This window comes from Aquarana catesbeiana, linkage group LG09, assembly GCF_042186555.1.
Source record: "Aquarana catesbeiana isolate 2022-GZ linkage group LG09, ASM4218655v1, whole genome shotgun sequence".
Lineage (NCBI taxonomy): Eukaryota > Metazoa > Chordata > Amphibia > Anura > Ranidae > Aquarana > Aquarana catesbeiana.
Genome location: NC_133332.1, coordinates 252067202 through 252093572, shown reverse-complemented (window position 1 = coordinate 252093572; position 26371 = coordinate 252067202). Strand labels below are relative to the sequence as shown.

Sequence of the window (26371 nt, the reverse complement as noted above, 5' to 3'; positions counted from 1 at the left end):
CCCTTTGAAATCACCTTTTGTTGCTTTGCAGCCTGAAATGAAGACACAGTTTGTTCTATCCAGATGTATTCACTAAGTGCAACTTCTAACATCCCAGTGAATGATGTAATCCCAACATGTAAGAAAAAAAATTGAAAACAGAATCAGAGTTGGAAAAAGTATCTCCCCCTTATGTCAGGGTTGTGTTTTGTTTTAAACCAGCTTTTGATTTAATTCCAGACTTTAGTCTGTTGGGATTTGTCACTACTAACTTTGCACATCTAGACTTTGCAATATTTGCCCGCTCTTCTTTGCAGAACTGCTCCAGTTCAGTTAAATATGTTGGTGACCATTTGTGGACTGCAGTCTTCAAGTCATTCCACAGATTTTCAATGGGGTTTAAGTCTGGGCTCTGACTAGGCCATGCAAAGACATTAACTTTTCTCCTTCAACCACTGTGTGCTCATTTTTACTGTGTGCTTTGGGTCATTGTCATGTTGGAAGGTAAATCTTCCCATTGACAACTTTCTGGCAGAGAACAGCAGATTTTCAACAATAATTTGGTATTTTTCCCCATCCATTTTTCTTCTATCCTGACAAGTGCGCCAATTCCTGCTACAGAGAAACCCCCCCCCCCCCCCCCCAATAACAGGATATTTCCACCTCCATGCTTTACTGTAGGAATGGTGATATTTGGATAGTGACTTTTATTGGAGTTGAGGTAAAAATAACTTAAAGTGATTGGATTGTAAGGGTTTGTTTTTTAAAAAAATAACAAACATGTCATACTTGCCTCCACTGTGCAGCTTGTTTTGCACAAAGTAGCCCGGAAATGCTCTTCTGGGGTCCCCCGGCGGCTTTCGCTGCTCCTCCCCGCATCAGATCACCCCCTAGGAGAAGCGCTCTCCCAAAGGGGGTTACCTTGCAGACACGCTCCTGAGTCAGCATTTGCGTCCATAGACACAGAATGCCGGACTTGGCCCCGCCCCCCAGAGCCCGCGTCTTTGGATTTGATTGATGGCAGCGGGAGCCAACGGCTATGTTGCTATCAGTCTATCCAATTAAGACCCAGGACCCTGTAGAGAGAGGGACAGCACGTCCCCGCCGAGGTGATGAAGGGGCTCAGGTAAGTAAAACTGGGGGGCGGTGACTGCTAGGTGTTTTTTTTACCTTAATGCATAGGATGCATCAAGGTGAAAAAACGAGGGGTTACAACCCCTTTTAATTTTAGTCTCATCTGACCAGAACACCTTTTTTCCATGTGGCCTCAGAATCTTCAATGTGCCTTTTGGCAAAGCTCAGTCATGACTGCATGTGCCCTTTCTGGATTAGCATTTTTCTTGCACCTGCCCATACAAGCCATGTTTGTGGAGAATTTGTGATATTGTTGTCACTTTCACACAATGACCACTCCTTGTCATAAATTCCTGGAACTGCTTCAGAGTTGCTGTAGACCTCTTGGTAGCCTCTCTGACCAGTTTCCTCCTGGCTCCGTCATCCAGTTTGGAGCGACATCCTGATCCAGGGAGGGTCTGTGTTGTGCCAAATATCTTCCACTTCTTAATAATAGATGTAGCGCTTACCCCCGAAGGAGCGGCTGAATAATTGTTATATCCGTAATTCACGTTTACCACCTAACTCATCGCAGCCCATAAAATACAAACACAGTCCATAATGCATTTTCTCTTGCTTTATTAATCAACATGAACTGGGATGAGAGAAGGACTTCTTTTGAGATGCTCTTTCATTACATTATCTTCTTTTCACTGTCTCTTATGGGAAAACTAGAATCATTTGCAGATAATTAGGAAATCACTTTGTGTGATTTCTTTAATCAGGGAAGATGGAAGTAGATTTGATAGAGAATAATTGATAAAGCGTCACTCTGAATAACATCTTCATCTGCATGACTTTTCAAGAACAGTCCGTATCTCTATATGTGTGCTTGCAGCTTCACCTCTACCTTTTTACCACTACTTCCCATCTGCATGGTACTTCCAGGTTGAGCCGAGAGAGTCACTCTGAATAACTTCTCCCGCCCGACTGATTGGAATCCTGGGGTATTGCTGAACCCAAAGTCACAGGCCATCTTTTCTATAACTACTGTATATTTACTAGGCTAGGTTCACACCTTTGCATGTCAGGACCGCGTGCAAAATTGCAACCTTTCCCAACACGCACAGAAATGCGCTGCCCTTTAGCAGATGCGCGGTGGTGCCATTAATTGTTGAAGCCCCCCCCCCCGATGCATCTGTAAATGCATGCTGCTCAAGCCACATAGTACCGCACATTTTTGGAAGATGCGTGGCGGTGCCCCTAATTGCTGGCAGAAGATGGAAAAAGGACGGTCGCACTCCAAAATAATGCCTTTATTGAATAAAGCTTAATCTATATATCAGAGACACAGGTCCAGCGATAGCTGACGCGTTTCACACCGTTAAAGGCGCTTAATCATAGCCCCTAATTGTTAATGGCACCCCAATGCATCTGCGAACTCATCTGCCAAACCACATGTTGCCATACATTTTTTTTTTTTTTTTTTTTTTTAGAAAAGGGTCAGGGACTTCTCTTCCACATTTCTTGCACGTAGGGCAGCCCATTGAAATAAATTGACTGCCCTACGTGCGATGGATTGGGAACACACGCCCTGTCCCACCACCATAGCATGAACAGCCTTACAAAGGTATATTTAGTCTCTTGCGTGGAATTCTACTTTAATGTGTGTGTGTGTGTTTTGTTTTTTTTTCCCCCCTTGCAGGTCTTTGAAACATTTCAAAGACTTTGGAAAATAACTGTCCACATTTGCATACCGGGTTTTTTTTTCTTTGTTAATCCTCAGTTTAATTTTAGGTGCTTACCATGTACAATTCCGGCAGTGCTTCTATCAGATATTTATCTGGACTACCTAGCTTTTAATTAAATTTCCACAAAAATAATGCTACTCTGCAGTACTCAATAAAGCATCTAAATGCGAGCTCCCTAAAGGCTTGCATTAATAAATTATAGCTTAATAAGTATGTTCGGCTCATACATACAGGGCTAAAATGTGTCCGACTCTAGTGGTAATAAAGGTTATTCATTAGCTGGGCTTCTGTTTTTATAGCCATTCCTCGCTTCCTCATTCAGTAGATGAAAAAGATTTTATGATAATGTTCCCTGGTTGAGGGGAGCTCAGATGGGTGCAAATTCCAGAATTCATTTTTATTGCCAGCCTAGGGGTTTGTTTGTATGAGACTCAAATGTCGCTATAAAACCAGTCACCTTCCTTCATTAGCACAATAATAAGGAGCTGGTTTATGGGCCATTAGTATTATTATAGTTTACTAATTGAATTTATTTGACTTCCGAGTTGCTGCACCAGCTGATGAATGTGTCCTAATGTTTTATTTATTTTCTTGGCAATATGGGTTAAAATTAGGGATTGTAGGGATTGTTCTTACTTTGTGTGTATGTGTGTGTGTGTATATATGTGTGTGTGTATGTATGTATATATATATATATATATATATATATATATATATATATATATATATATATATATATATATATATATATTGTGTGTGTGTGTGTGTATATATATATACACACACACTATCTCACAAAAGTGAGTACACCCCTCACATTTTTATAAATATTTTATTATATCTTTTCATGTGACAACACTGAAGAAATGATACTTTGCTACAATGTAAGATAGTGAGTGTACAGCTTGTATAACAGTGTAAATTTGCTGTCCCCTCAAAATAACTCAACACACAGCCATTAATGTCTAAACCGCTGGCAACAAAAGTGAGTACACCCCTAAGTGAAAATGTCCAAATTGGATCCAATTAGCCATTTTCCCTCCCCGGTGTCATGTAACTCGTTAGTGTTACAAGGTCTCAGGTGTGAATGGGAAGCAGGTATGTTAAATTTGGTGTTATCGCTCTCACTCTCTCATACTGGTCACTGTAAGTTCAACTTGGCACCTCATGGCAAGGATCTGAAAAAAGAATTGTTGCTCTACATAAAGATGGCCTAGGCTATAAGAAGATTGCCAAGACCCTGAAACTGAGCTGCAGCACGGTGGCCAAGACCATACAGGATAGGTTCCACTCAGAACAGGCCTTGCCATGGTCGACCAAAGTAGTTGAGTGCATGTGCTCAGCATCATATCCAGATGTTGTCTTTGGGAAATAAATGTGCTGCCGGCATTGCTTCAGAGGTTGAAGGGGTGGTGGGTTCAGCCTGTCAGTGCTCAGACCATACTCCGCACACTGCATCAAATTGGTCTGCATGGCTGTCATCCTAAAAGGAAGCCTCTTCTATGGATGATGCACAAGAAAGCCTGCAAATAGTTTCCTGAAGACAAGCAGACTAAGGACGTGAAGAGGGATTAGAACACCTGTTGTTGTTGTTTTTTTTTTTTTTTTTTTTGCACTCTGTGTCCCCGTTAAAGCGGGACAATGGCATATAATGGTTTACAACCACTTAAGGTAAAAACCCTTCTGTGTGCAGCTCCCCCTTCCTTACCTGAGCCCAATCAGGATCCAGCAATGTGCACAAAAGCAGCAGCTCTCTCGCCACTCTCTCTCCTCATTGGACAGTAAGGCAGAAGCCATTGGCTCCTGCTGCTGTCAATCACAGCCAGTGACGATAGAGCTGTGGGGGCGAGCAGGGCCAAGCTGTGCTTTGTTATTGGACACACAGAGCCAGTTCTCGAGTGAGCACGCACGAGTGCCGCTGCAGCAAAAGGCTTGCTATTGGAGTACTTTGGCACAGGGGGAAGGGGCCAGGAGTGCTAGTGGGGACCCCAGAAGAGGATCAGGGCTGCTCTGTGCAAAACCATTACACAGCAGGTAACTATGTTTGTTTGTTATTTTTAATATTTTTTTTTTTTGGATCCTTTACAATCACTTTAAAGTATAAATAAAGGTAAACCTTTTTTTTTAAAACTTTGGACAGAGTGGAGCGGGATCACAACACCTGTCAGGTTTTTATTGCTGTCCGTGTCTCCGTTAGGGAGATTCACCCTCTCCATTTTGTCCTGTTTACTGTTACCTTTGCAAGTGAAATTAAAAGAAATTCCCAAATTTTGAGTTGTCACCAGAACAGGAACATAAGATAAATCTTCCACTAGGGACACGGGTTCTGATGACCCTTGTGATCTGGAAGGATGGTGACCAGTGGATGGACTTCCTGTTTTGGCTATGGGACAGGAAGTGAGGAGAAATCTCCCCCAGTAGGACACAGATGGCAAAAAAGTGGGTATAACCCTCCATTATTCTATCCAAAATGAAAAAAAAGTTTTTGCCTTTTTAGTTCTACCTTAAGGCAAGACTAAACTCAAACAACATCATCTTATTCCATCTCTCCCACAACATTTTATTAAGTTTTTTTACTGTTTTTCTATTTGTGCTGCAAATGGGCACTTCCGGGTCAGGCTCTGCTGCCTTCTGGGATTGGTACTTCGCAGCTTTCCCAACAGGCAGTGGGCTATTCAGCTGTGCATCTACCCCTATAGAGCTAGGCGCTGTATCGCTGGCACTGGCGCCATTTGTGCACATATTGTGTTGCTGGTGTCTTTCACCTCCCAAATGCCCAGAAGAGACCAGCGGCACAACTTTCTCTGATTGAAATCTATAATGGAGTCTGATAAACAGATGAATGTGAAAAGGAACCAAGAGCTGCATATAAAATACAGAAAACGATATTTTGCTCCCTGCCTCATAGTGTACATTGCTAATCCACTGATCACAATTAGTCTACTGGACATGGTCTGTGTGGCTAAAACCAAGACTCCCTGCAGTCTGTGTCAAACACTGGTAGCTATAGACATTTGTGGTTAAAAGAGAAGTGTTGTGTTTGTGGTTTTTTTTTTTTGGTTTTTTTTTGTTTTTTATTTATGGCAAGACTATGTGGGTTTTTTTTTTTTTTTTTTTCTTACTAAAAATATGTGATGTTGCTGAAGTGTGTGCTTGTCAATGAAATTAATTATTTTAATAACTGTTCATATTTTTTTGTTTTCAGGATCGAAAACTAACCAAAGCAGAGCAGCAACGATTTAAAGAAGAGGCAGAGATGTTAAAGGGGCTTCAACATCCCAACATTGTGCGGTTCTATGATTCATGGGAGTCCACATTGAAGGGCAAGAAATGCATAGTCTTGGTGACAGAACTGATGACGTCTGGCACGTTAAAAACGTAACTATCCTTACCCATATTACAGCAGTAGACTGCTTTTCTATTGACCCATTGCACAGTGCTGTGTGACAGGTCCTCACATTTCGGGAATTTCACCTTGATAATAGATACCCTTTTCACCTTTTCATCAGTCAATATCTACAGGGAGAGGGATGAGATGTCTTTGAAGAAAGATGAAACGCTTTTTCTTTCTAACTTGGATGCTTGTAGGACTAATTAGGAAATAAAATGTGCAGCAAATTAAAATGACTAAACGGGTTTTGATCACAAACAATTTTAAAGTTATTTGTAAAGTCTTGTTTTTTTTTCCCTTATAAAATTAACAAACATAATATACTTACCTGCTCTATTGCAATGGATTTGCACAGAGCAGCCCCCGATCCTCCTCTTCTCAGCTCCTTCTTCTGTGATCCTGTTCCCTACCTCCTGTTTAGTGTCCCCAGAGCCAGCAGCTTGCTATGGGGGCATCCGAGCCGAGTCACAGCTCCGGTGGGGCGTCCCTTCCCGCTGCTTGTAATAACAGCCGAGTGGCTGATTAGCCGCAACCGTTGTTACAAGAAAGTCGATCGTCAGCTCTTAAAAACGGTACCGGGCCTATGCGTGCAGCTGCAAATTTTGCAGGCTGCAAACTTGCATTACGTCAACGTCAAGGGGTTAAATACCACCAAAAGAAAGCTATTTGTGCGAAAAAAAAAAAATCATTTAGGGTACAGTATTTCGTGACTGTGCAATTGCCACTTAAAGTTGCACAGTGCTGAATAGCAAAAAAATGTCCTGGTTGTGAAGTGGGTAAAACCTTGCGGTGGTTAAGGGTGACCTACCACCAATAGTGTTTATGGAAACTATGAAAGAGTCATAACTGGTAAGCTGGCCATGCACTTGTTCAATATCTTTAAAAAAATGTTTGTTCTAAGAACATTCGTTTGATTTTATAATTGTTATTGAGGTTAAATCTACGTGCCTTTTTTGACTAGTAAAAAAAAAAATTACAAGGAGCAGTAACATTCTAAAATTGAGTTAAAGTTCAAAGCAAAGGAATTTCTTTGAATTATATTTATCAAGTCATTGATTGTACTGGGAATTTTCATATGAATGTTCATTTGGAAACCTACTGATGTATGGTCAACTTTATATAGTTGGCATAAAAAAAAGACCTAGTTCAACCAATAGAAAATAAAATAAACAGCTTAAATCAGTGCTCAACAAACCCCAGGGGCCAGGTTACCTCCGCGACCAGAAACCGCATCCCGGCATTCGGGCCCCCGCCATCCCCCCCGACTGCCGGCACCAGACACGAGCAATTCCCACTGCCCGACGCCTTGGACACGCAGCTCCGGGCACGGGGCAGCTTATCCAGTTCCAGCATCCATTAAAAAAAAACAAAAAAAACCTAGCTCCGCCACTTACCCGCAGTAGAGACAAAGTCCCTTTCCTCTTCTCCACACACCGGCACCACCGTGCGAACTTTCGTGCATTGCGGCCCACCTCCCTGCCACCCTGCCGTACGCAGCGCCAGAGGCATGCAAGCAGAGATCATGGCACACGTCCTCAACACACACACACACACACACACACACACACACACACACACACACACACACACACCCCAAAAACTCTAGCCCAACAGCCTCAGGCGCCAAATCCCTGCACTCCGAGAGCCGCTAAGGTGTTGTGCATCCCCCGAAACCACACAGTGAGAAAGCTGCCTGACCCAGCAACACCGCAACTGAATGAGACAGCCTCAAACCACTAAAAAATAAAAGCCACAAAGTACTCGCAACTGCCCGCCCCATGGGACCAGCCGGGCAAGCACAAGTAACTTCTAGCCTTTATTTCATTCTGCCATCTCACACTCTGAAGAGAAATCTGACCCAGAAAAAAGACATACTGCACAAAACAATCAGTGTGCCACATCAGAACACACCCACTATCTGCACAAGGAAAACGCCCATGATACCAGGCTCCAGTCTTCTCCATGTGCAATTCCAAGACCTGTCACCTTTGTTGCTGGATAATAAAGCTCCGCCAGTCAAAATGTGGCTCCTAAATTTTTTAGCTGGCTCCTAGATTCAAAGCAAATTTGTCAAACCCTGTAATTGCATTGATTTCTCTTTTGATCCAAGACTGGTTGAATGCCATTGTAGCAATAATCACAGCAGAAGCGGCCCGCCCCCTGCACGTATTAGTGCAGAGTTTTTTATATATATATATATATATATATTATATATATATATATTTTTTTTTTTTGTGTGATTTTTGCACAGGAGAGCCACCCCAGTAGTGGTAAAACTTTTATGGGGTGGTCTTTAAGTGGTTAAGCACAATATTCTTTACAAGCATTTCAGTGCTGATATCTAGCCATTAGGTTTTCTAGCATTTGCATTGTATACATTAAATTTTCCTTGGATGACTATTTTCTGGGCACAACCCTATTCACCTGCTTGGGTTGTATTTTCTTGGTGGTACTGCCTGGCAAGCGATACATGCTGCATAATTTAAATATCTTTCCATAGCTGCCACTGCACAGTTTTGGGTGGGCAGTAGGGCACAGTTAAACCTCGGATGAACTGCCCCAGCCGCTCATGTGAACGAGGTCTAAAGGAGCGTTCAGACCAGTAACTTTCTTTTCTATTTTGCCCTTTCATAACCTTTCAGAGTAAGCTTTCGCTGGGACTTAACGCGTCTTAAATCCAGCAAATAGTGTCAAATTGCCAGTAACCTCCCACTCCTCTGGGTTAAAGTGTTATGTTTAATCCACAAGGTGTGACACTTATTGGCTGCAAACATTATTTGTTTAAAGCATCAGCAGTGACAACATGTTACATGTCTGTGTGACAGCGATCCTCCTGAAGGCTCTATTGTTCTCCATCCACGCCACCTCAGGTGTAGGCTCTCTCTCCCGGGATTTCCTCCAGCCTGACACAATAGGATCCAAAGAATGGCAGCTGCACACTGAGTGATGATCTCCAGTACTTATCGAAGATGTTGTTGTTCCAAATGTCACATTACAAACTCCTCTACTGACGCATTTCATCCCCTAAGGGCTTAATCGCAGAGACTATGGTTAAGCCCTTAGGGGGGGAAGATAATAATAATTGGTGGAATTGGTATTTTGGTGTATGATTCCCTTTCAGAGTTTCTTTCAGCTATAGATATTTGTAGCTGAATTACTCAGTTCCTTTTACAAGTAGCTATTTTCAGAGCCTTTTTTTTTTTTTTTTTTTTTTTACACGGTTTGTTTTTCGATCTTGTTTCCTAAAATGTTGCAATTATCACTTTACTTCCTAATCCTTTTTTTGTGTTTACTACTTTTTTCCAATGTTTTATCAAGATTTTGTCAGGAGGTTGAAATACTACGTTATTGCTGTCTGTGTGTAGAATAATGTCCTTTGGATTTAATTTAAAGGGTAACTCCACTTTTGTGGGGAAAAAAATATTTAGCATATCGTATATACTTGAGAATAGGCCGACCCAAATATAAGCCGAGGCACCTAATTTTACCACAAAAACAGGGAAAACTTATTGACTCGAGTATAAGCCTAGGGTGAGAAATGCAGCAGCTATTGTAAGTGGAAAAGAGGGTCATCAATGCTCCTCTGCATGCCTCACTGTGCTCCTCGGCATGCCTCACTGTGCTCCTCGGCATGCCTCACTGTGCTCCTCCGCATGCCTCACTGTGCTCCTCCGCATGCCTCACTGTGCTCCTCCGCATGCCTCACTGTGCTCCTCCGCATGCCTCATGTACCTGATCTCCAGAACACCGGCGCTGTGACATGCAGTCGGTCGCCGTCCAGTGTAACAAAGCCCCGCCGCCTCCTCGTCCGTGACGGAACACTGACTCAGTTTCCCACCAGTGAGTCAGTGTTCCACCTATCACGGATGAGGACAAGGAGAAGGCGGGGCTTTGTTACACTTGACGGCCGCCGACTAGACTGCATTTCACAGTGCCGGGAGTTCGGGCGCACGAGGCTGCAGATGGGCACAGAGACTAGAGTATAAGCCGAGGGGGCTTTTTCAAATATGTGCTGAAAGACTCGGCTTATACTTGAGTATATACGGTATACACCTGCGACACAAGTAATATTATAATTTCATGATATATAAATTCCCTTTATTTTTCAATCTGCAGCGCTGTAATTTTCTGTAAAATGCAATGCAGTATGGCTACTTTTACACCATTTGTGACAAAAAAATCCCAATAAGCACATGTTGGTTGATTTACGTGAATAAATGATGTACAGACACCCCACCTCCCCGAGATGTAATTTTCTGCTTGTGTTTTCCCAGAAGTCTACACTAAGATACAAGTCAGATTTTGGGCATCTCCTGCAACAAAAATGTAATTTTTGGTGGGTTATTCCCTATTACTGAGTCGGACTTAAAGCTCTGCAACTGGGAAATCTCACACTCCCTGCTAATTGGAGAGCTCTGGCTCTGCCTCAGCAATGGATGTGTAGGACCACTGCTGTGAGATCACGGCTTCCCCACAGAGAGAAAGGGTCCCGCTATCAGCATGCTGGCAGGGGACAAGCTTTTCTTCTCGGGCTGGCAGGGGACAAGCTTTTCTTCTCGGGCTTTGGCTGATTTAAAAAAAAAAAAGAAAAACTGTAAAACTTTTGTCCATGCCTATAATTTGATATACCAGAATGGTATTTAGCTAATTTAAACAATAGGAAGTGGTCTTCTTGTGGCTCAAAAACAGTCAATCTAGTATGTTTTATTAAAATGTAATAGCCTGCAGTTTAGACCCCTAAAATTCCACTTTATGCTTTTGAGAACGTTCACCAGTTACAACAAAATTCAAGGTCAGAGGAGGTACTGTTTGGTGCTTTTTAGGGGTTTGTTAACATTTTTATTTGTTTTTATTTTGCAGTTACTTGAAACGTTTCAAGGTAATGAAGCCCAAAGTATTAAGAAGTTGGTGTAGACAAATTTTGAAAGGGCTTCAGTTCCTCCACACTCGGACTCCACCGATTATCCATCGTGATCTAAAATGTGACAACATCTTTATTACCGGGCCCACTGGCTCCGTGAAGATTGGAGACCTCGGTCTGGCCACTTTGATGCGGACATCTTTTGCAAAGAGTGTGATTGGTAAGTCTCCATGTTTGTACTGAGTTTAGCTTGGTGACTTCTGGCATACCACTGCCATGATAAGTAAAGACTCCAATACGCTGAGCAAGGACCATTACATAAATTATGGGTTCTATTTATAACAGTGAATGGATAGTGCAATTTTCTTTCTGCTATAAACCACACTGCACCTGCATTTTGTGGCCCATTTTTAAAATGTAGACAATGGTGTGCAGCCGAATACCTCCACAGATTTTAGTTGTAAAATCTGGACATTTGTGTGCTGCATCAAAGTCTTCCCCCTATCTACCACCACCTGCCTCCCTTTACCCCTTCCCTACAGCATTAATGACCCTTACTTTTAACTTTCCTTTTTTGCTCTCTCCGTCTTTCCAAATTCTTTAGTTTCTATTGTTTACTCCCACTGATGCCGGGACATTTTCCATTTGCCACAGTCCGGCCCCCCTAAAGTCTGGCGGTCAGTAAACTTGCACTTTGTTTAGAAAGTTTGGAGACCCCTGGCTTAAAGTATACCTAAAGGCAAAACTTATGGTTTTTTATTTATTTATTTATTTATTTTTTCTTGTTTTGGATAGAGTGAAAAAGAGGGATTAGAATACCTGTTAGTTTTTATTGCTCTCTGTGCCCTCATTAGGGAGATGCACACTCTTTTATTTTTCCTGTTTTACCATGGTCATTGAAGATGAAGTAAAAAAAAATCCCAAATATTGGGTTGTCCCCAGAAAAGTAATAGAGGGGAAACCTTCCAATGGGGACACGAGTTCTGGTGACCTGCTGGTCACCAAGGAATTCCCTTTTATTGGCAGCAATTTCCTCTTACTTCCTGTTTGGCTATGGAATGGGAAGAGAAAAAAATCCTCCCCAATTCCACAGATGGCGAACAAAAACTTACCGGTTTTATAACCCTCCCTTGCTATTTCCAAAATAAAGTTTTGCCTATACTATAGTTCTATTTTAAAAGAGAAAACCAATGCAGCCATCAAATCTAAGAATTGGTAGGATGTAAAATGTTTGCTTTTGGAATTAAATCAATTGTAAAGACTTTGTTGTTTTTTTTTTTTTTTGTTTTTTTTTTTGTTTTTTTTTTTGTTTTTTTAACCTACTGAATTCTGTGCAGTAATGTAAAAAACCTTCTGCATGCAACTTCCCTGGCAGCCCCCCCCCCATACATACCTGAGCCCAATCTCGATCCAGGGATGTGCACAAGAGCCAAGACTTTCTTGCTCCTCATTGGCTCAGATATAGCAGCTGAAGCCGTTGGCTCCCGCTGCCGTCAATCAGAGCCAGTGACGAGAGGGGTGCAGGGCCAGGCCAGACTCTGTATCCTATGGACACACAGAGCAGGGCTTTAGAGCGAGCGTGAACGCACCCATAGGAAGCAGCTTGCTGTGGGGGCGCTCAGCAGTGGGTGGGAGCCAGGAATGCCAGCGGAATACCGGAGAAAAGGAGCATCTGGGCTGCTCTTTGCAAAAACCATTACACAGAGCAGGTAAGTATGACATTTTTGTTATTTTAAGCAGAAAAAAGAAAAAAGCCATCAACTTTACAATCACTATTCTTTAATCTCAAACTGGCTGGGAAGCTGACTTTAAAGACTTGTAAGCTGTGCAAATTTGATATTCATGCTACTACTGGGACAGTGACATTGAAAACGGCAAACTTCAATGTATGCAACGTCACCTCTCATGACCTAAAATGAGAAATGTGCAGTTTGCAACCTGCGGGCCTCACATGGCCCGCCACCGCTAGATGTCCGGCCCGTCAGTGCCCGTGATTAATTCCCCGGCATCCGGCCCGCTAACATTTTCGCCGCTGTCCTCTTCATTGGACAGCGGCAGTATCACAGGACTGGAGGGGGGCAGGAACCGCTGGAGTTAACTTTTTACATTACACAGCAGGTGATTGGTTGTTGGGAGAACCTAGCAACCAGTCACCAGCCGGTAATGTGAAAAGTTAACCAGCAGTTCCCACCCTCATCTAGCCCTGTGATAGCGATCTCTGCTATGCAGAGGACACTATGGGGGGGTGATGACACTATGGGGGGGTGATGACACTATGGGGGGGTGATGACACTATGGGGGGGTGATGACACTATGGGGGGGTGAGGACACTATGGGGGGGTGAGGACACTATGGGGGGGTGAGGACACTATGGGGGGGGGGGGAGAGAGAGAGGACACTATTGGGGGGGGGGGATGGAGAGACAGAGGACACTATTGGGGGGGGTGGAGAGACAGAGGACACTATGGGGGGGGGGATGGAGAGACAGAGGACACTATGGGGGGGATGGAGAGACAGAGGACACTATGGGGGGGATGGAGAGACAGAGGACACTATGGGGGGGGATGGGGAGACAGAGGACACTATGGGGGGGGGATTGAGACAGAGGACACTATGGGGTGGGGATTGAGACAGAGGACACTATGGGGGGGGATTGAGACAGAGGACACTATGGGGGGGGGGGGATCGAGACAGAGGACACTATGGGGGGGGGGGATCGAGACAGAGGACACTATGGGGGGGGGGGATCGAGACAGAGGACACTATGGGGGGGGTGGGGAGAGAGACAGAGGACACTATGGGGGGGGGGTGGGGAGAGAGACAGAGGACACTATGGGGGGGGTGGGGAGAGAGACAGAGGACACTATGGGGGGGGTGGGGAGAGAGACAGAGGACACTATGGGGGGGTGGGGAGAGAGACAGAGGACACTATGGGGGGGTGGGGAGAGAGACAGAGGACACTATGGGGGGGTGGGGAGAGAGACAGAGGACACTATGGGGGGGTGGGGGGAGAGACAGAGGACACTATGGGGGGGTGGGGAGAGAGACAGAGGACACTATGGGGGGGTGGGGAGAGAGACAGAGGACATTATGGGGGGGTGGGGGTCAAAAGGACACTATTGGGGGGGGGGGGGCAGAGGACACTATGTTGGGGGGGGGGCAGAGGACACTATTTGGGGGGGGGGGGGAGACAGAGGACAAAGGACACTATGGGGGGTCAAAGGACACTATTGTGGGGGGGGTCAAAGGACACTATTGTGGGGGGGGTCAAAGGACACTATTGTGGGGGGGGGTCAAAGGACACTATTGTGGGGGGGGCAGAGGACGCTCCTTTGAGGACGCAGGGGCCCTGCCCAGACCATGCTGGCTGGCAGGGCTGACGTCAGCCACCCTTGGGTGCTAGGCTGGGCAGGGGGGCAGTAAGATCCAAATCCCCAGCCACATGCTCCCTCAGGAACTGGCTTTGTATTAGTGAAGGTAAACCTGTACTGTTATTACTATGTTAGGTTTTTTATTATCTTCACTTATTAGCAGGTAAATTCGTCCCTCCATGCATTCACATATATTGAATCTGGCCCTTAAGTGGAAAAACATTGCTGACCCCTGCCGTAGGCCACAAGTTAAATGTTTTCACAGATTATTAAAGGCCATAGAAAATATGTGTGTTTTGCCCTTTGACATGTCATTCAGATCCTTATCAAGCAGGTTTAGTTTTCAAATAACCTGTTTTAGTAAATTGATTTACAGAATGGGATTAAACTTTGTGCTTGTTTTTGCTTTTTTATCAGTATCTCTTATGTTTTGACAAAATGTCCAAAAAAATCTAAGGGTTTAGTTAATGATGTAGCCCTAAGGAGTCTCTGGAATCTTTGGCCTATTTATACGCATGAATAGCATTGAGGGGAATAGAACTGTTTTTAACAGGTTTTGTTCCTCGTTTTCTTCTTGCTAAAGCTGTTGCTTTATTGAATTGACATTGATAAGCCGTATGTGTGTCAAGATGGGCTTTGCAGGTGAAGGTGATGCATTCTGTAATAATTTCTCTCCAGGAACGCCAGAATTCATGGCCCCAGAAATGTATGAGGAGCATTACGACGAGTCTGTGGATGTCTATGCATTTGGCATGTGCATGCTGGAAATGGCTACCTCAGAATACCCATACTCTGAATGCCAGAATGCCGCTCAGATCTACCGCAAAGTAACCAGCGTACGTCAGCTTTCTAACATGGTTTTGCTTTCTGCCTTCAATCTATAATGTACTTCTGCTTTTGTTTCCCTCTGGTGCAATGCACTCTTAACTAAAGAGCAGCCTTTTATGTGAGCGACTGTTTTCACCACTTCTGCCAAAAGTGCCTTCATAATATCGCTCTTGGTTGTATATTTAAGTTTAAAGTCTGCAATGTTATCAATGATTTTCGAAACTTTATTAGGCTTCTTCAGCAAGGCAGGATGTGTGTGATGATGCTGGACTGATTGAACTGAAAATTGGTTCCAATGGATCTACCATAAAGTGATTTTTCCTTTCAAAGAAGCAGATTTCTGATTGCAGTATAGTATGGGTTGACCCTGTTCTGGTTCTAGGCTGCTACCACTCTGATAGCGACCAAGGGAGCATTCACAGTTTGCAAAATTCTTGGATGTGTCTGGAGGAGTTCCTGGGACAATAGTTCATCTCACTTGAAGAACTTTTTGAAACATTTAATCCTTTTACCGCTGGTCCGTATGTAGGCAGGGGTTTTAAACTGTATATATCTGACAAGGCGATTGCTGATTGTCAGGGGGGAGGGAACTGAGCAGACATGCGTTTTGCTCTCCTCCCCTTCTTCCTGCTCACCTGGAAGCGACCTGTCTAGAGTCTGGGGCGAACAGTTCGAGCCGAGCAAAAAGTCAGCCTGTTCGCCCTTTCGGCCAACAGCTGAATTTGCGAGGCGCTCGGCGGGATGTTTGCCTGCCGAGCACCCCACGATGCACTGCATTGCACAATGCATTCTAGGGCTCTAACTGGATAAAGCAATGTACCTGATTGCTGGTCAGATGCAAGGCTTTGCCCATTCGGGGCACAGAGCACAGTCAGAACCATGATGACTTTGCCCAATCACGGCTCTTTGCTCATAGTCCCACCCTACACTATATAAAAGGTTCCTTCGCTCAGGAACCTTTTGCAGTGTGTTGAGTGGAGATAGAGCAGGGCTCTGTTTGCTACCCAAGGCCCAGTTTTTCAGCACCTGTTAATTCCATCCAAAGTCTGCGAAAGAGACGCCAGACTTTATCTTAAAAAAAAAAAAAAATATATATATTATTTAGGCCTGAGGGTACTGTTATTTGGCTTCTTCAAATAAGGCTTGCCCACTGTGGTGAAAAACTTTATTTACATCCAAAGTCTGCCAAAGACACCAGAATTCATCCAAAAAAAAATCTCTAATCTTGTTCCGAGTGCACTAAATTGTGGCCTCATCATACAGACTGGCTCTCCAAGCCGTTGTTTACTAAATAAAGAAAGCTTGCAGAGAAAATCAAGTTACATTTTTTTTTTTCCTTTTTAGAAATGTCAGTTTTGCTGCAGCAGGTTCTATACACGGTATAGATGCACCACTTTACTGGCAGACTAAGGGGACCCCCCCCAGACACTATATTTAAAGGAATTTTCCATTTTCATTGTTTCATTTTAAGCATCATTTAAAATCACTGCTCCTGTTTGAAAATGATCTTTACAAAAAAAAAATTGCAACAATACATGTCCCCCATGGCAGTACCCGGGCCCCCATACCCTTTTTTATGGCCAATAACTTGCATGTAAGACTTCAAAATGGAGACTAGTAATTTTTCAAGTTCAGGTCCCATAGACTTCAAAGGGTTCATGGTTCAGGTCCAAACTATCGCGATGTTTGAGAGTTCTGGCGCAAATCTAACCGGGGGGTTGTTCGGCCCAACTCTAGACATGTCCCCTCCAGGTCCCCTTTTAGTTTCCCTGACCATACTAGCCAGGGAAGAATTTAACTTCGTAATTTCTGTACTACATTAGATTTATTGGAGGGCAGGTAAGTAATCGGGGGGCCATTAATAATTTTCACCCAAAAATCATCAGATTGGGGACTTTTTTTTATATGATAGAAAAGGTTAAGTTAAAAAATAAAACAATTAAAGTTACACCCAAGCATAACATTCCCTTCAATCAAAATCTTTTGAGGCCCCTTTTCACCTCCACATACACGCATGTACGAGCATAAATGCACGCGTCAGGGGCGCCTGCGCAACAAAATGACAATTGTGATACTCCAGCGCGTGGCGATATTCAACATGTAAGAGCAATATTAGCACCAGAGCTCCTAACTGATGACCTGTAGGGGTTTTTAAAGAATCATGAAAATATAGGATATGGAGGATTGTCGCCATTTCATGGACGAACACAATTTTAATGTTTGACATGCTGGGTATCTGCTTGGCGCAAACGCATATTTGGTATTTTACTACAAAATTGGGTAATTTATTCAGTTTGTGTGTCCTAAAATTAACTTAACTGGATTTTTTTTACTGAAATTTAATGTTTCTCTCGGGTGTCTGCTGTCAGAAAATATGATGTTTTGGGGTTTTATGCAATCTTAAGAACTAAAATTATTTTTAAAATGTGTGCAGTAAACGCATACAGTCAATTTCCTTCCAGGGGGTAGGGCCCTCCCCTTTCTTCAGGGCTTGACGAGTCATAGTTACATAGTAAGGTTGAATAAAGACACCAGTCCATCCAGTTCAACCAGAGTGAGTGTCTACAATTGTCCCCAACCCTGTACAGTGTGTCTCATTAAGATGCTCATCTATTATATTATTTAAAGTACCCATACAGCGCCATCAATTTACACAGCGCTCCACACATACATTGCACACTCACATCGGTCCCTACCTTCAAAGAGTCCACAATTCAAGGTCCCCAACTCACATTCATATACTAGGGACAATTTTGGACAGAAGCCAATTAACATACCAGCATGTCTTTGGGAGGAAACCGGAGCACCCGGAGGAAACCCACGCAGGCACAGGGAGAACATGCAAACTCCGGGCAGATAGTGTTGTGATTGGGATTTGAACCAGCAACCCTTTTTACTGCTAGGTGAGAGTGCTACCCACTACACCACTGTGCCGTCCTAATCAATAGGCCCGAGTCAATATTAATAAAATCACAACTGTTGAATGCACTGTAGAAGGGACCTGTGTTAAGGTTTGATGAAGGCTAGATCCCCTTCGTGGCACTTAAAGTGGAGTTCCACCCATTTAAAAGTCAGCAGCTACATAAAGTGTAGCTGCTGGCTTTTAATAATCGGATACTCGCCTGTCCCACGGTCCAGCGATGTGGGCGCACAAAGCCCCTCTCCTCTCCACGCCGTTGGCATTCTATTCTATATGCACGAGCCGTGCCGTGAATGGTCGAGCAATCTTCTGGGACCTGTGACATGTCCCAGAAGATTGCAGGGAGGGGGGGGGGCGGGGGGGGGGGGATGTGAACTTCCTTCCAGTGCTGCAGAGCCAGAGGAGGAAGTGGTAGCTGGGTGCATATAAAAACTGGGTACCCGTCTCCCCCCCCAAAAAAAAAAAGATATGTCAAATGTGGCATGTCAGGGGGTCACCATCACTTAAAGCGGGAGTTCAATTTTTGGGTGGAACTCCGCTTTAAGGCATTAAACCTTACAGTGATTGTAATGTCTCTTTTTGTTTTGCTATAAAAAACAAACATATTATACTTGCCTCCTCCTGTTGCAGTGGGTTTGCACAGAGCAGCCTCGGTCCTCCTCTTAGGTCCCTCTTCTGTGCTCCTGGCTCCTCCCTACCGTTGAGTGCCCCCCCCTGCAGCTTGCTATGGGGGCACACAGCCGAGTCACGTCTCCCTGTGTCCATTCAGACACAGAGCCCTGACCCGCCCCCTCTCTCCTGGTTGGGGTCTCAGCCAATCAGGAGGGAAAATCTCAGACGGCTGAGACGCTCGTGAACTTCATGTAAGTGTGAGGGGAGCTGCTACACACAAAAGGCTTTTTGAATTCATGCATAGAATGCATGAAGACAAAAAAACCTTCTGACTTTACAATCCCTTTAACACAGGTCCCCTTAGTGCATTCTGTCCTGATTTTATTAACATCGACTGATCAAGCCCTGAAGAAGGGGAGGTTTTTTCCCCTGAAAAGCACTGACATTTGATACTCTTAAACCATTAAATTTTTCAAAAAGTCCTTCAAGTGACATAAACTTTCATACCTGGCGCTGTTCATTACACATCCAAGAAATTACCATCAATGTTTTTTTGGCAACTTTCCCATTTTGTAGTCTCATAGCTGCATAGTAGGTACAGTGAAAACACAAATTTGAATTATCTTATCTTTAAAGGAAATGACAGTTGCAAGATAAGTGCGTAAGTGCTTCTTATTTTTAATTCCTGTGTTGGCATGACAAATACTATTGGCTTATGCTAGATAAGCTATAAAACATGGCAAGTTGTCAGTTTGAGAGTCGTTAGCCAATACTTTGTAGCCATGGATGAGTTTGGTGACCTGTCCTGCGGTATTTCTCAGCATATTGTTAAAGGGTTAGTTTGTATTTCCCAAATAACTGCCTATGCAGATAAGGAGCAGCTGTAGATAAAAACTGTGCAGCTTTAACCAAAGTTAAATAATGCCCTTGCAATAGTACCTCCCAAAGCCTGGCTGAAAAAACTCCCAAAGGCGGCTGCCTCCTGTCCTGCCTTTTTTCTAGGATGTTGCTTAGATACTTTCAGCGGCATCAAACCCCCTCACATGCACTCTCTCCTCTGTTATAGTGGCTCTGAACTCAGCAAGACTGTGATGGATAGTGCACCACACAGGCAGGAATTTGGGAGCTCACTCCTGTGATGGTGGGTGTGAGCAGTAACAGCTGGCAGTGTCTTAGCAATGCCCTAGCAACGCAGGACTGTATGATGTAAATGTCCTACACCTATATAGCAAGGGACTTTATCTTTAGTCAAAGCTGCACAGCTTGTTTTTATCCTTTTAAGGCTCCCTTTATCTGCTTAGGCAATTTTTTGATAAAGGTCCGTTATTACCCAGAACGATACCCATCACTCAGAAAAGTCCCCCTCAAGATCAATCTATACAAGTCTACAGAACAGTCTCCCTAAAGATTCCAGATACCTGCCACCTGAAATAGTCTCCCTCAAGGTCCATCCATACTCCTCATCCCGAACCGTCTACCTGCAGGGTCATCAATACTCCTCACCCAAAACAGTCTACCTCCCAGGGTCATATATACTCCTCACCCAAAACAGTCTACCTCCCAGGGTCATCCATACTCCTCACCCATAACAGTCTACCTCCAGGGTCATCCATACTCCTCACCCAGAACAGTCTACCTCCAGGGTCATCCATACTCCTCACCCAGAACAGTCTTCCTCCAGGGTCATCCATACTCCTCACCCAGAACGGTCTACCTCTCAGGGTCATCCATACATTTCACCCAGAACAGTCTACCTCCCAGGGTCATCCATACTCCTCACCCAGAACAGTCTACCTCCCAGGGTCATCCATACTCCTCACCCAGAACAGTCTACCTCCCAGGGTCATCCATACTCCTCACCCAGAACAGTCTACCTCCCAGGGTCATCCATACTCCTCACCCAGAACAGTCTACCTCCCAGGGTCATCCATACTCCTCACCCAGAACAGTCTACCTCCCAGGGTCATCCATACTCCTCACCCAGAACAGTCTACCTCCCAGGGTCATCCATACTCCTCACCCAGAACAGTCTACCTCCAGGGTCATCCATACTCCTCACCCAGAACAGTCTACCTCTCAGGGTCATCCATACTCACCACCAAAAAGTCCACGCATACTGATTACAGTCAATCTAAAAAAAAAGTTTAATCTTGTTAAAAAAATAACAAATTAACCTGACTGGAGGTTCTCACAACTATACTCAGACCTCACAGTGTACCTTTGTGCATCGTCTCACAAGGACACTATGGAAATGGCCTGCTTAGTTCAGTCGTTCCACCCAATGTCAAGATAGGAAATCTACAATTCAAAAAAAGTGTATTAGTAATAAGGCTTGTTGAAATTTTGAGAACCCATGCCTTTTGGGCATTAGATGAAATATCACACATGTAGTTTTCTAAGGCGAAAAGAGGCAGGGTTTATTAAATGATATATCTTCAGTATGGTTGTGTTTTTTTTTTCTTATGGGTAAAGTTTTTTCCAGATTGACAAGCTTTAAAACCTAACTCCACATTTTATTGTCTCTTTTAATAGTTCATTTGGGCCAAGCTATACTGCACTTACCATACTATTTACTGCACTTACAGGTGCGGTTGCTGGGCACTCTGTATTGACTATGTGTAGACTCGGCTACATTCTGTCAGTGGGACAGGGATTTGCTGCCCCGCTCCAGGAACAAAGAAAAATCGAGCTAAGTGCTGCTCAGTCATTCATAGGAGGCTTTGTTTTCTGTGAATAAATACAAAGCTTCGCCTGATTGGCTAAGGCGGAGATTGTGATGTCATCCTCCTGCCTCAGGAAATCAGAGGAAGCTTTGTAATTCCCTCATAAAATAAAAAGCTTTCCGTTGCTACCGATTTTGGACCAACTTGATTTTGTTCTGGGAGTGGGATGGAAGTCCCTGTCCCGCTGCCAGAACACAGCACTGTATAGTGTGTGTAAGCTGAGGCTACATACCATTAATTCAGCATGCCTGTTAGTGCAATTAATACTTCCTTTGCCCCAAACAAACTATTTACAGGAACATTAAATGTGGAGTTGGGCTTTAACATGGTCTGCTTTTTGCATTAGGCTGGGAAGTTCTGCAAGTTAGCCTGGTTTCACACGGGCGGTCTTCGTAATGCGCATGCGCTTCTCTGCTGATCCCTGCTGAGCGGGCAGATGACAGGTCCGTGTCCACTCCGCTATGCAGAGTGGACAAAGCCGCAGCCCCACTCTTCTCTGTGGGGTTGTCAGATGGAAACGGACTGTCTGTTTCCATCTGACTGTCTTCCGATCCGCCGGACGGATGGGAAATGGGTCCCCCATTCATCTGTTTTTGGCAGACAGGATCAGATCGAATGCCGGCGGAGACACATGACCGCTGACATCCGCCGCTCCAAAGAGTTTGTGACAGGTGGACCTGATCAGACAACCCGTGTGAAACCAGCTTTAGAGTGATTTTTATGGTTGTTGCTTATTCATCCTGTTGCCAACCCAAACGGTTTTGTACAATGCGGCCCATGGGAAAAGTTTTCGTTTATGTCCTAAAATTTCCTCTAGAGACTTAACGATTGTTTCTTTGCTGACCATATAGGGTATTAAACCTGCCAGTTTCAACAAAGTGACGGATCCGGAGGTAAAGGAAATTATAGAGAGCTGTATTCGGCAGAATAAGACGGAAAGGTAAGAGAAAGGAGCAAACTAAACACTTAATTTGTGGCTTAGCATTTCTGCAGAAGGGTTACATACAAACCAGAGCGAAAAGCTGATTCTTGTGATTAATTAGCTCACAGCATGATTTGACTCCTTCTGCTAGTTTGACACGTGACCTAAAAAGTGGACTTTGGCCTTTGAAAATTTGGCACTTTTTTTTTTTTTTATTTTATAGTAAACATTTTTCCAGGTAGGTAAATTGATAACAAAGGCAACATTATTTAAAAATAAAAAAAGTGGTTATACTTACCTGCTCTATGCATTGATACTACACAAGTCGCTTTCCTCCTTTTCTAGCATTCTCTGCCGGTGCTGTCAGCTCCTCCCTCCTTCAGGTGTCTCCTGTAACAAGCAAGATGTAATGGAGGCACAGGGGCATGCATGATCCCATTGGGCCCCGAGCAGTGTTGATGATCCCCTTTTTAAGCACAACTCTGGCCCCAAGCAATATTTTTGGACTTGTGCTTTGTAAAAAATGCAGTTGTGTTTAGACTTCAGCATTCTTTAAAACTCTTAATTTCATTCACCCCGCACAGTATGATGAGCACCAAATGGCTGGTGCTGAGGCCTACACTTCCATCTGAAGTCAGCTCTGATAATGGATCAATCACTGTACAGATTATACATTCTCTAAATGTCTTGCATTCTTTTTAGGACTTCCTCTCTATTTTTCTGGGGACAACCCAAAAATTGGGGATTTTCTTTCACTTTTGATGGCTGTAAACCTAACAAATCGAGGGGTAAATCTCCCTCGATTTGATTATAATAAAAGCCTGAAAAGTGTTCTAATCCCTTCTCCACTTTATCCAAACCTAAAAAGAAACGCTTTACCTTCAGTTAATAGGGAACTTTAGTCTGATAATGCAGCCCTGATAAATTACTTCAGATTGGCCCCTTTTGCAGATATAGTTATGTAAAACATTAAAAATAATTGTCTATACTGCTCAAAATCTGGTAATACACTGTCTTACCCTGCTCTGCACATGCTTAGTAGTTCTCTATTTTTAGGTACTGGGCCTAATTAGTAGAGACCAGTTTGCGGACAACTCTGGGCTCTGGGCTTCAGCAAAATGGCCGCCTACGGCAAGAAGAAACCGGAGCAACGCTGGAAGCAATGTATAGGAAACACACTAATTTTGGTAGCATAATTAGTAGTGGACTTTATGTTCCTTGCTAAAGAACATTATTTCTTAGCAAGCTGTTATGGACAAAATTTCGCTTTAAGCTAGATGCACAGAAAGTCACGCAGTTCAGCTGGACCAGACCCATTCGACTTCCGGTCAGTGTGTACTCCTTGATAAAAGCCAGTCTACTGTCTGCTATCTGTCAGTCATGCTGGAAAACCAGCATTTGATCAACACATTCAGCCAATGACTCTAGCGCTGATCTGTGAATTCTGATGGTGGGGCGGGGGGGGGCACCCACTGTCAAAATGCAATCACTCCATCCACATCACATATATGGATGCGAGGTTCTGTTATTTTTTTTTTTTTTTATCACAGACTATCAGCCGTGCATGTATATTCAGTAAAGATGAGCTCAGGCGTGTTCGCACACCCCACATGCAGAGCCCGCCAGGAAGTCGGCACTGCGTTGCGCTAATCACAGGCAGTGAGACATTCTCCCGATGCGTGGCTGCAGAGATCGGGAAATGTCTCACTGCCTGTGATTAGCGCAGCGCCCTGCCGACTTCCTATCGGGCTCTGCACGTGGAGTGTGCAAACACACTGGAGCTCATCCTTACTATTCAGTTTTCATCCGGTGGAGTCTAGTGGTACGTTTTGAGGTTAGGCAGACATTGACAAACTTGCTGTTTGCACTCCTTTTAGACTACAAACACGAAAAATGAACACATTACATTTATTTTTTTTATTGACCTGCATCCAATGGATTCTCCACATAACTATACAGAGATTTAAGCAGGCCGTAGATGATATGATTTTCTTTCCTGCAACCACAGTTTGCAGGAAAGAAAATTGCTCAATTACCCCATCAACACAGTGTTAGGGGCATCCCTCCTGTAGAGCTGTTTTGTTCTCCTGGCGGGATGCAGGGAGCCGTCCTGGCCAGAGGAACCAAGTGATTATTGCTAACGGGTATAGCCGCTGATAGTAATCACATGTCAAAATTCAGCATGCTGGTTGTACCCAAATCGATCCACCAATGCAGCCTGCCCATAGATGGTTTAAATTTTGGGCAGTTCAGCAGGGATCAGTCGATGGCTGGCTTTAGGTCCGTGATAACAGGAGCTTGGCTGAAATCCTTGCTACATCTGTACTTTGTGGTAAGAGGATGGATCTCACTGCTGGCTTCTGAACAGCAGTGAATGGTAAGGTAGGATTGACCTATGGCTCACTACAGTCAGAGACGTTTTTTGAGAGTAGTTGCTCTTTATTTGGAATATTCTGCAAAGCTGGGTCACTGTTGTCACGCTTGTTATCACGCTTGTATATTTTTCTATGATCAGGCTTTCACCTTTTCTTTAATCAATGTCGTTTTAATCTCTCCAATTGTTTAGTCTTTAAATGTCCCTTCTTATATATTGACTTTGTGCAAGTGAGCCTTTTGATTCTGTGTTTCTCGTGGTCTAGGTTGTCTATCAAGGACCTCTTAAACCATGCCTTTTTTGCTGAAGACACCGGGCTGCGGGTGGAACTGGCAGAGGAAGATGACGGCATAAACGCCTCTTTAGCTTTGAGACTCTGGGTGGAAGATCCCAAAAAGCTCAAAGGGAAACATAAAGACAATGAAGCTATAGAATTCAGCTTTAACTTGGATCTCGACAATCCGGAAGAAGTGGCTTTTGAAATGGTGAGATCTTGCGACTACAATTGGCATTATTTAGTTGTAAGGGCATGGTTACATTAACCCTTTTGCTGCTGGAGCCATTTATTTTCTTCCGCTGATGCACACATGTTGAAATGCACATTTTAGGCAGGAAGATTATGGTTTAGTCACCGATCGGGAAAGGGACAAGACCTATAAATGTTATTTTAACTACAGGGAAAAAAAAAAAAATCAGGCTCCTTTGCCCTGCCAGACAGGGCTGTGCTGAGCGCTATAAATTTTTAGAACTGGATGGATGGAAATGCAAATTCTTTAACAGGTATAACAAATAGGAGCTTACAGTGGTTATAGAAAAGAATCACTACTTTTTAAAATAATCACGTTTTGTTTCTTTGCAGCCTGAAATAAAGACAGACGTATTTGTTTTATCTAGCTGTATTTACTCAGTGCACCTTATAACATCCAAGTGAAAGATAAATAGAACACCAAAATGTCAGAAAAAAATTCAAAAAAGGAATCACTAAGTTGTAAAAAGGATCACCCCGCTCCTAAAAACATCAGTCGGGTGTAGCTAATCACCTTAATGGCACACACAGCCATTTGGTCATTTTGATTAGCTCAGCATGAAAATCACTTTCTTAGAGCATTTCAGGAGCAACTGAAGCAAGCAATCAACTCTGGGTGGCAAGACACTGTCACCTGGATCTCTGGGATAAAGTTGTGGACAGGCACAAGTCAGAAGATGCATACAAAAAAAAAAATTGAAAGGCTTTATCAATGCCTAGAAGCACAGTGAAGTCTATTATTGAGAAGTGGAAGGTATTTGGTTCCTGGATCAGGATGTCGCTCCACACTAGATGGGGGAGCCAGGAAGTAACTGGTCAGAGAGGCTACTAAGAGGTGTACAGCAACTCTGAAGCAGTTGCAGGAATTTATGACAAGGAGTGGTCCTTGTGTGAATGTGACAACAATATCACAAATTCTCCACAAACGTGGCTTGTATGGGATGGTTGCAAGAAAAAAGCCACTCCTCAAAGGCCATATGCAGTTACCACTGAGCTTTGTCAAAACACACCTTTTAGACCCCTTTTACACTGGGGCGTTTTTAACCCTTTTCGGCCGCTA

At 43.8% G+C, this 26371-nt stretch overlaps 1 protein-coding gene across 1 annotated transcript in view; it reads left to right on the top strand.

Moving 5' to 3' along the window:
• Nucleotides 1-26371, top strand: part of WNK3 (WNK lysine deficient protein kinase 3) — a 207774-nt gene that overhangs the window by 66553 nt on the left and 114850 nt on the right. Inside the window, exons 3-7 of the mRNA XM_073600174.1 lie at nucleotides 5989-6161; nucleotides 11035-11255; nucleotides 15085-15242; nucleotides 22341-22429; nucleotides 25051-25270. Coding sequence (XP_073456275.1) covers nucleotides 5989-6161; nucleotides 11035-11255; nucleotides 15085-15242; nucleotides 22341-22429; nucleotides 25051-25270 — 861 coding nt within the window. The remainder of the gene's footprint in view (nucleotides 1-5988; nucleotides 6162-11034; nucleotides 11256-15084; nucleotides 15243-22340; nucleotides 22430-25050; nucleotides 25271-26371) is intronic.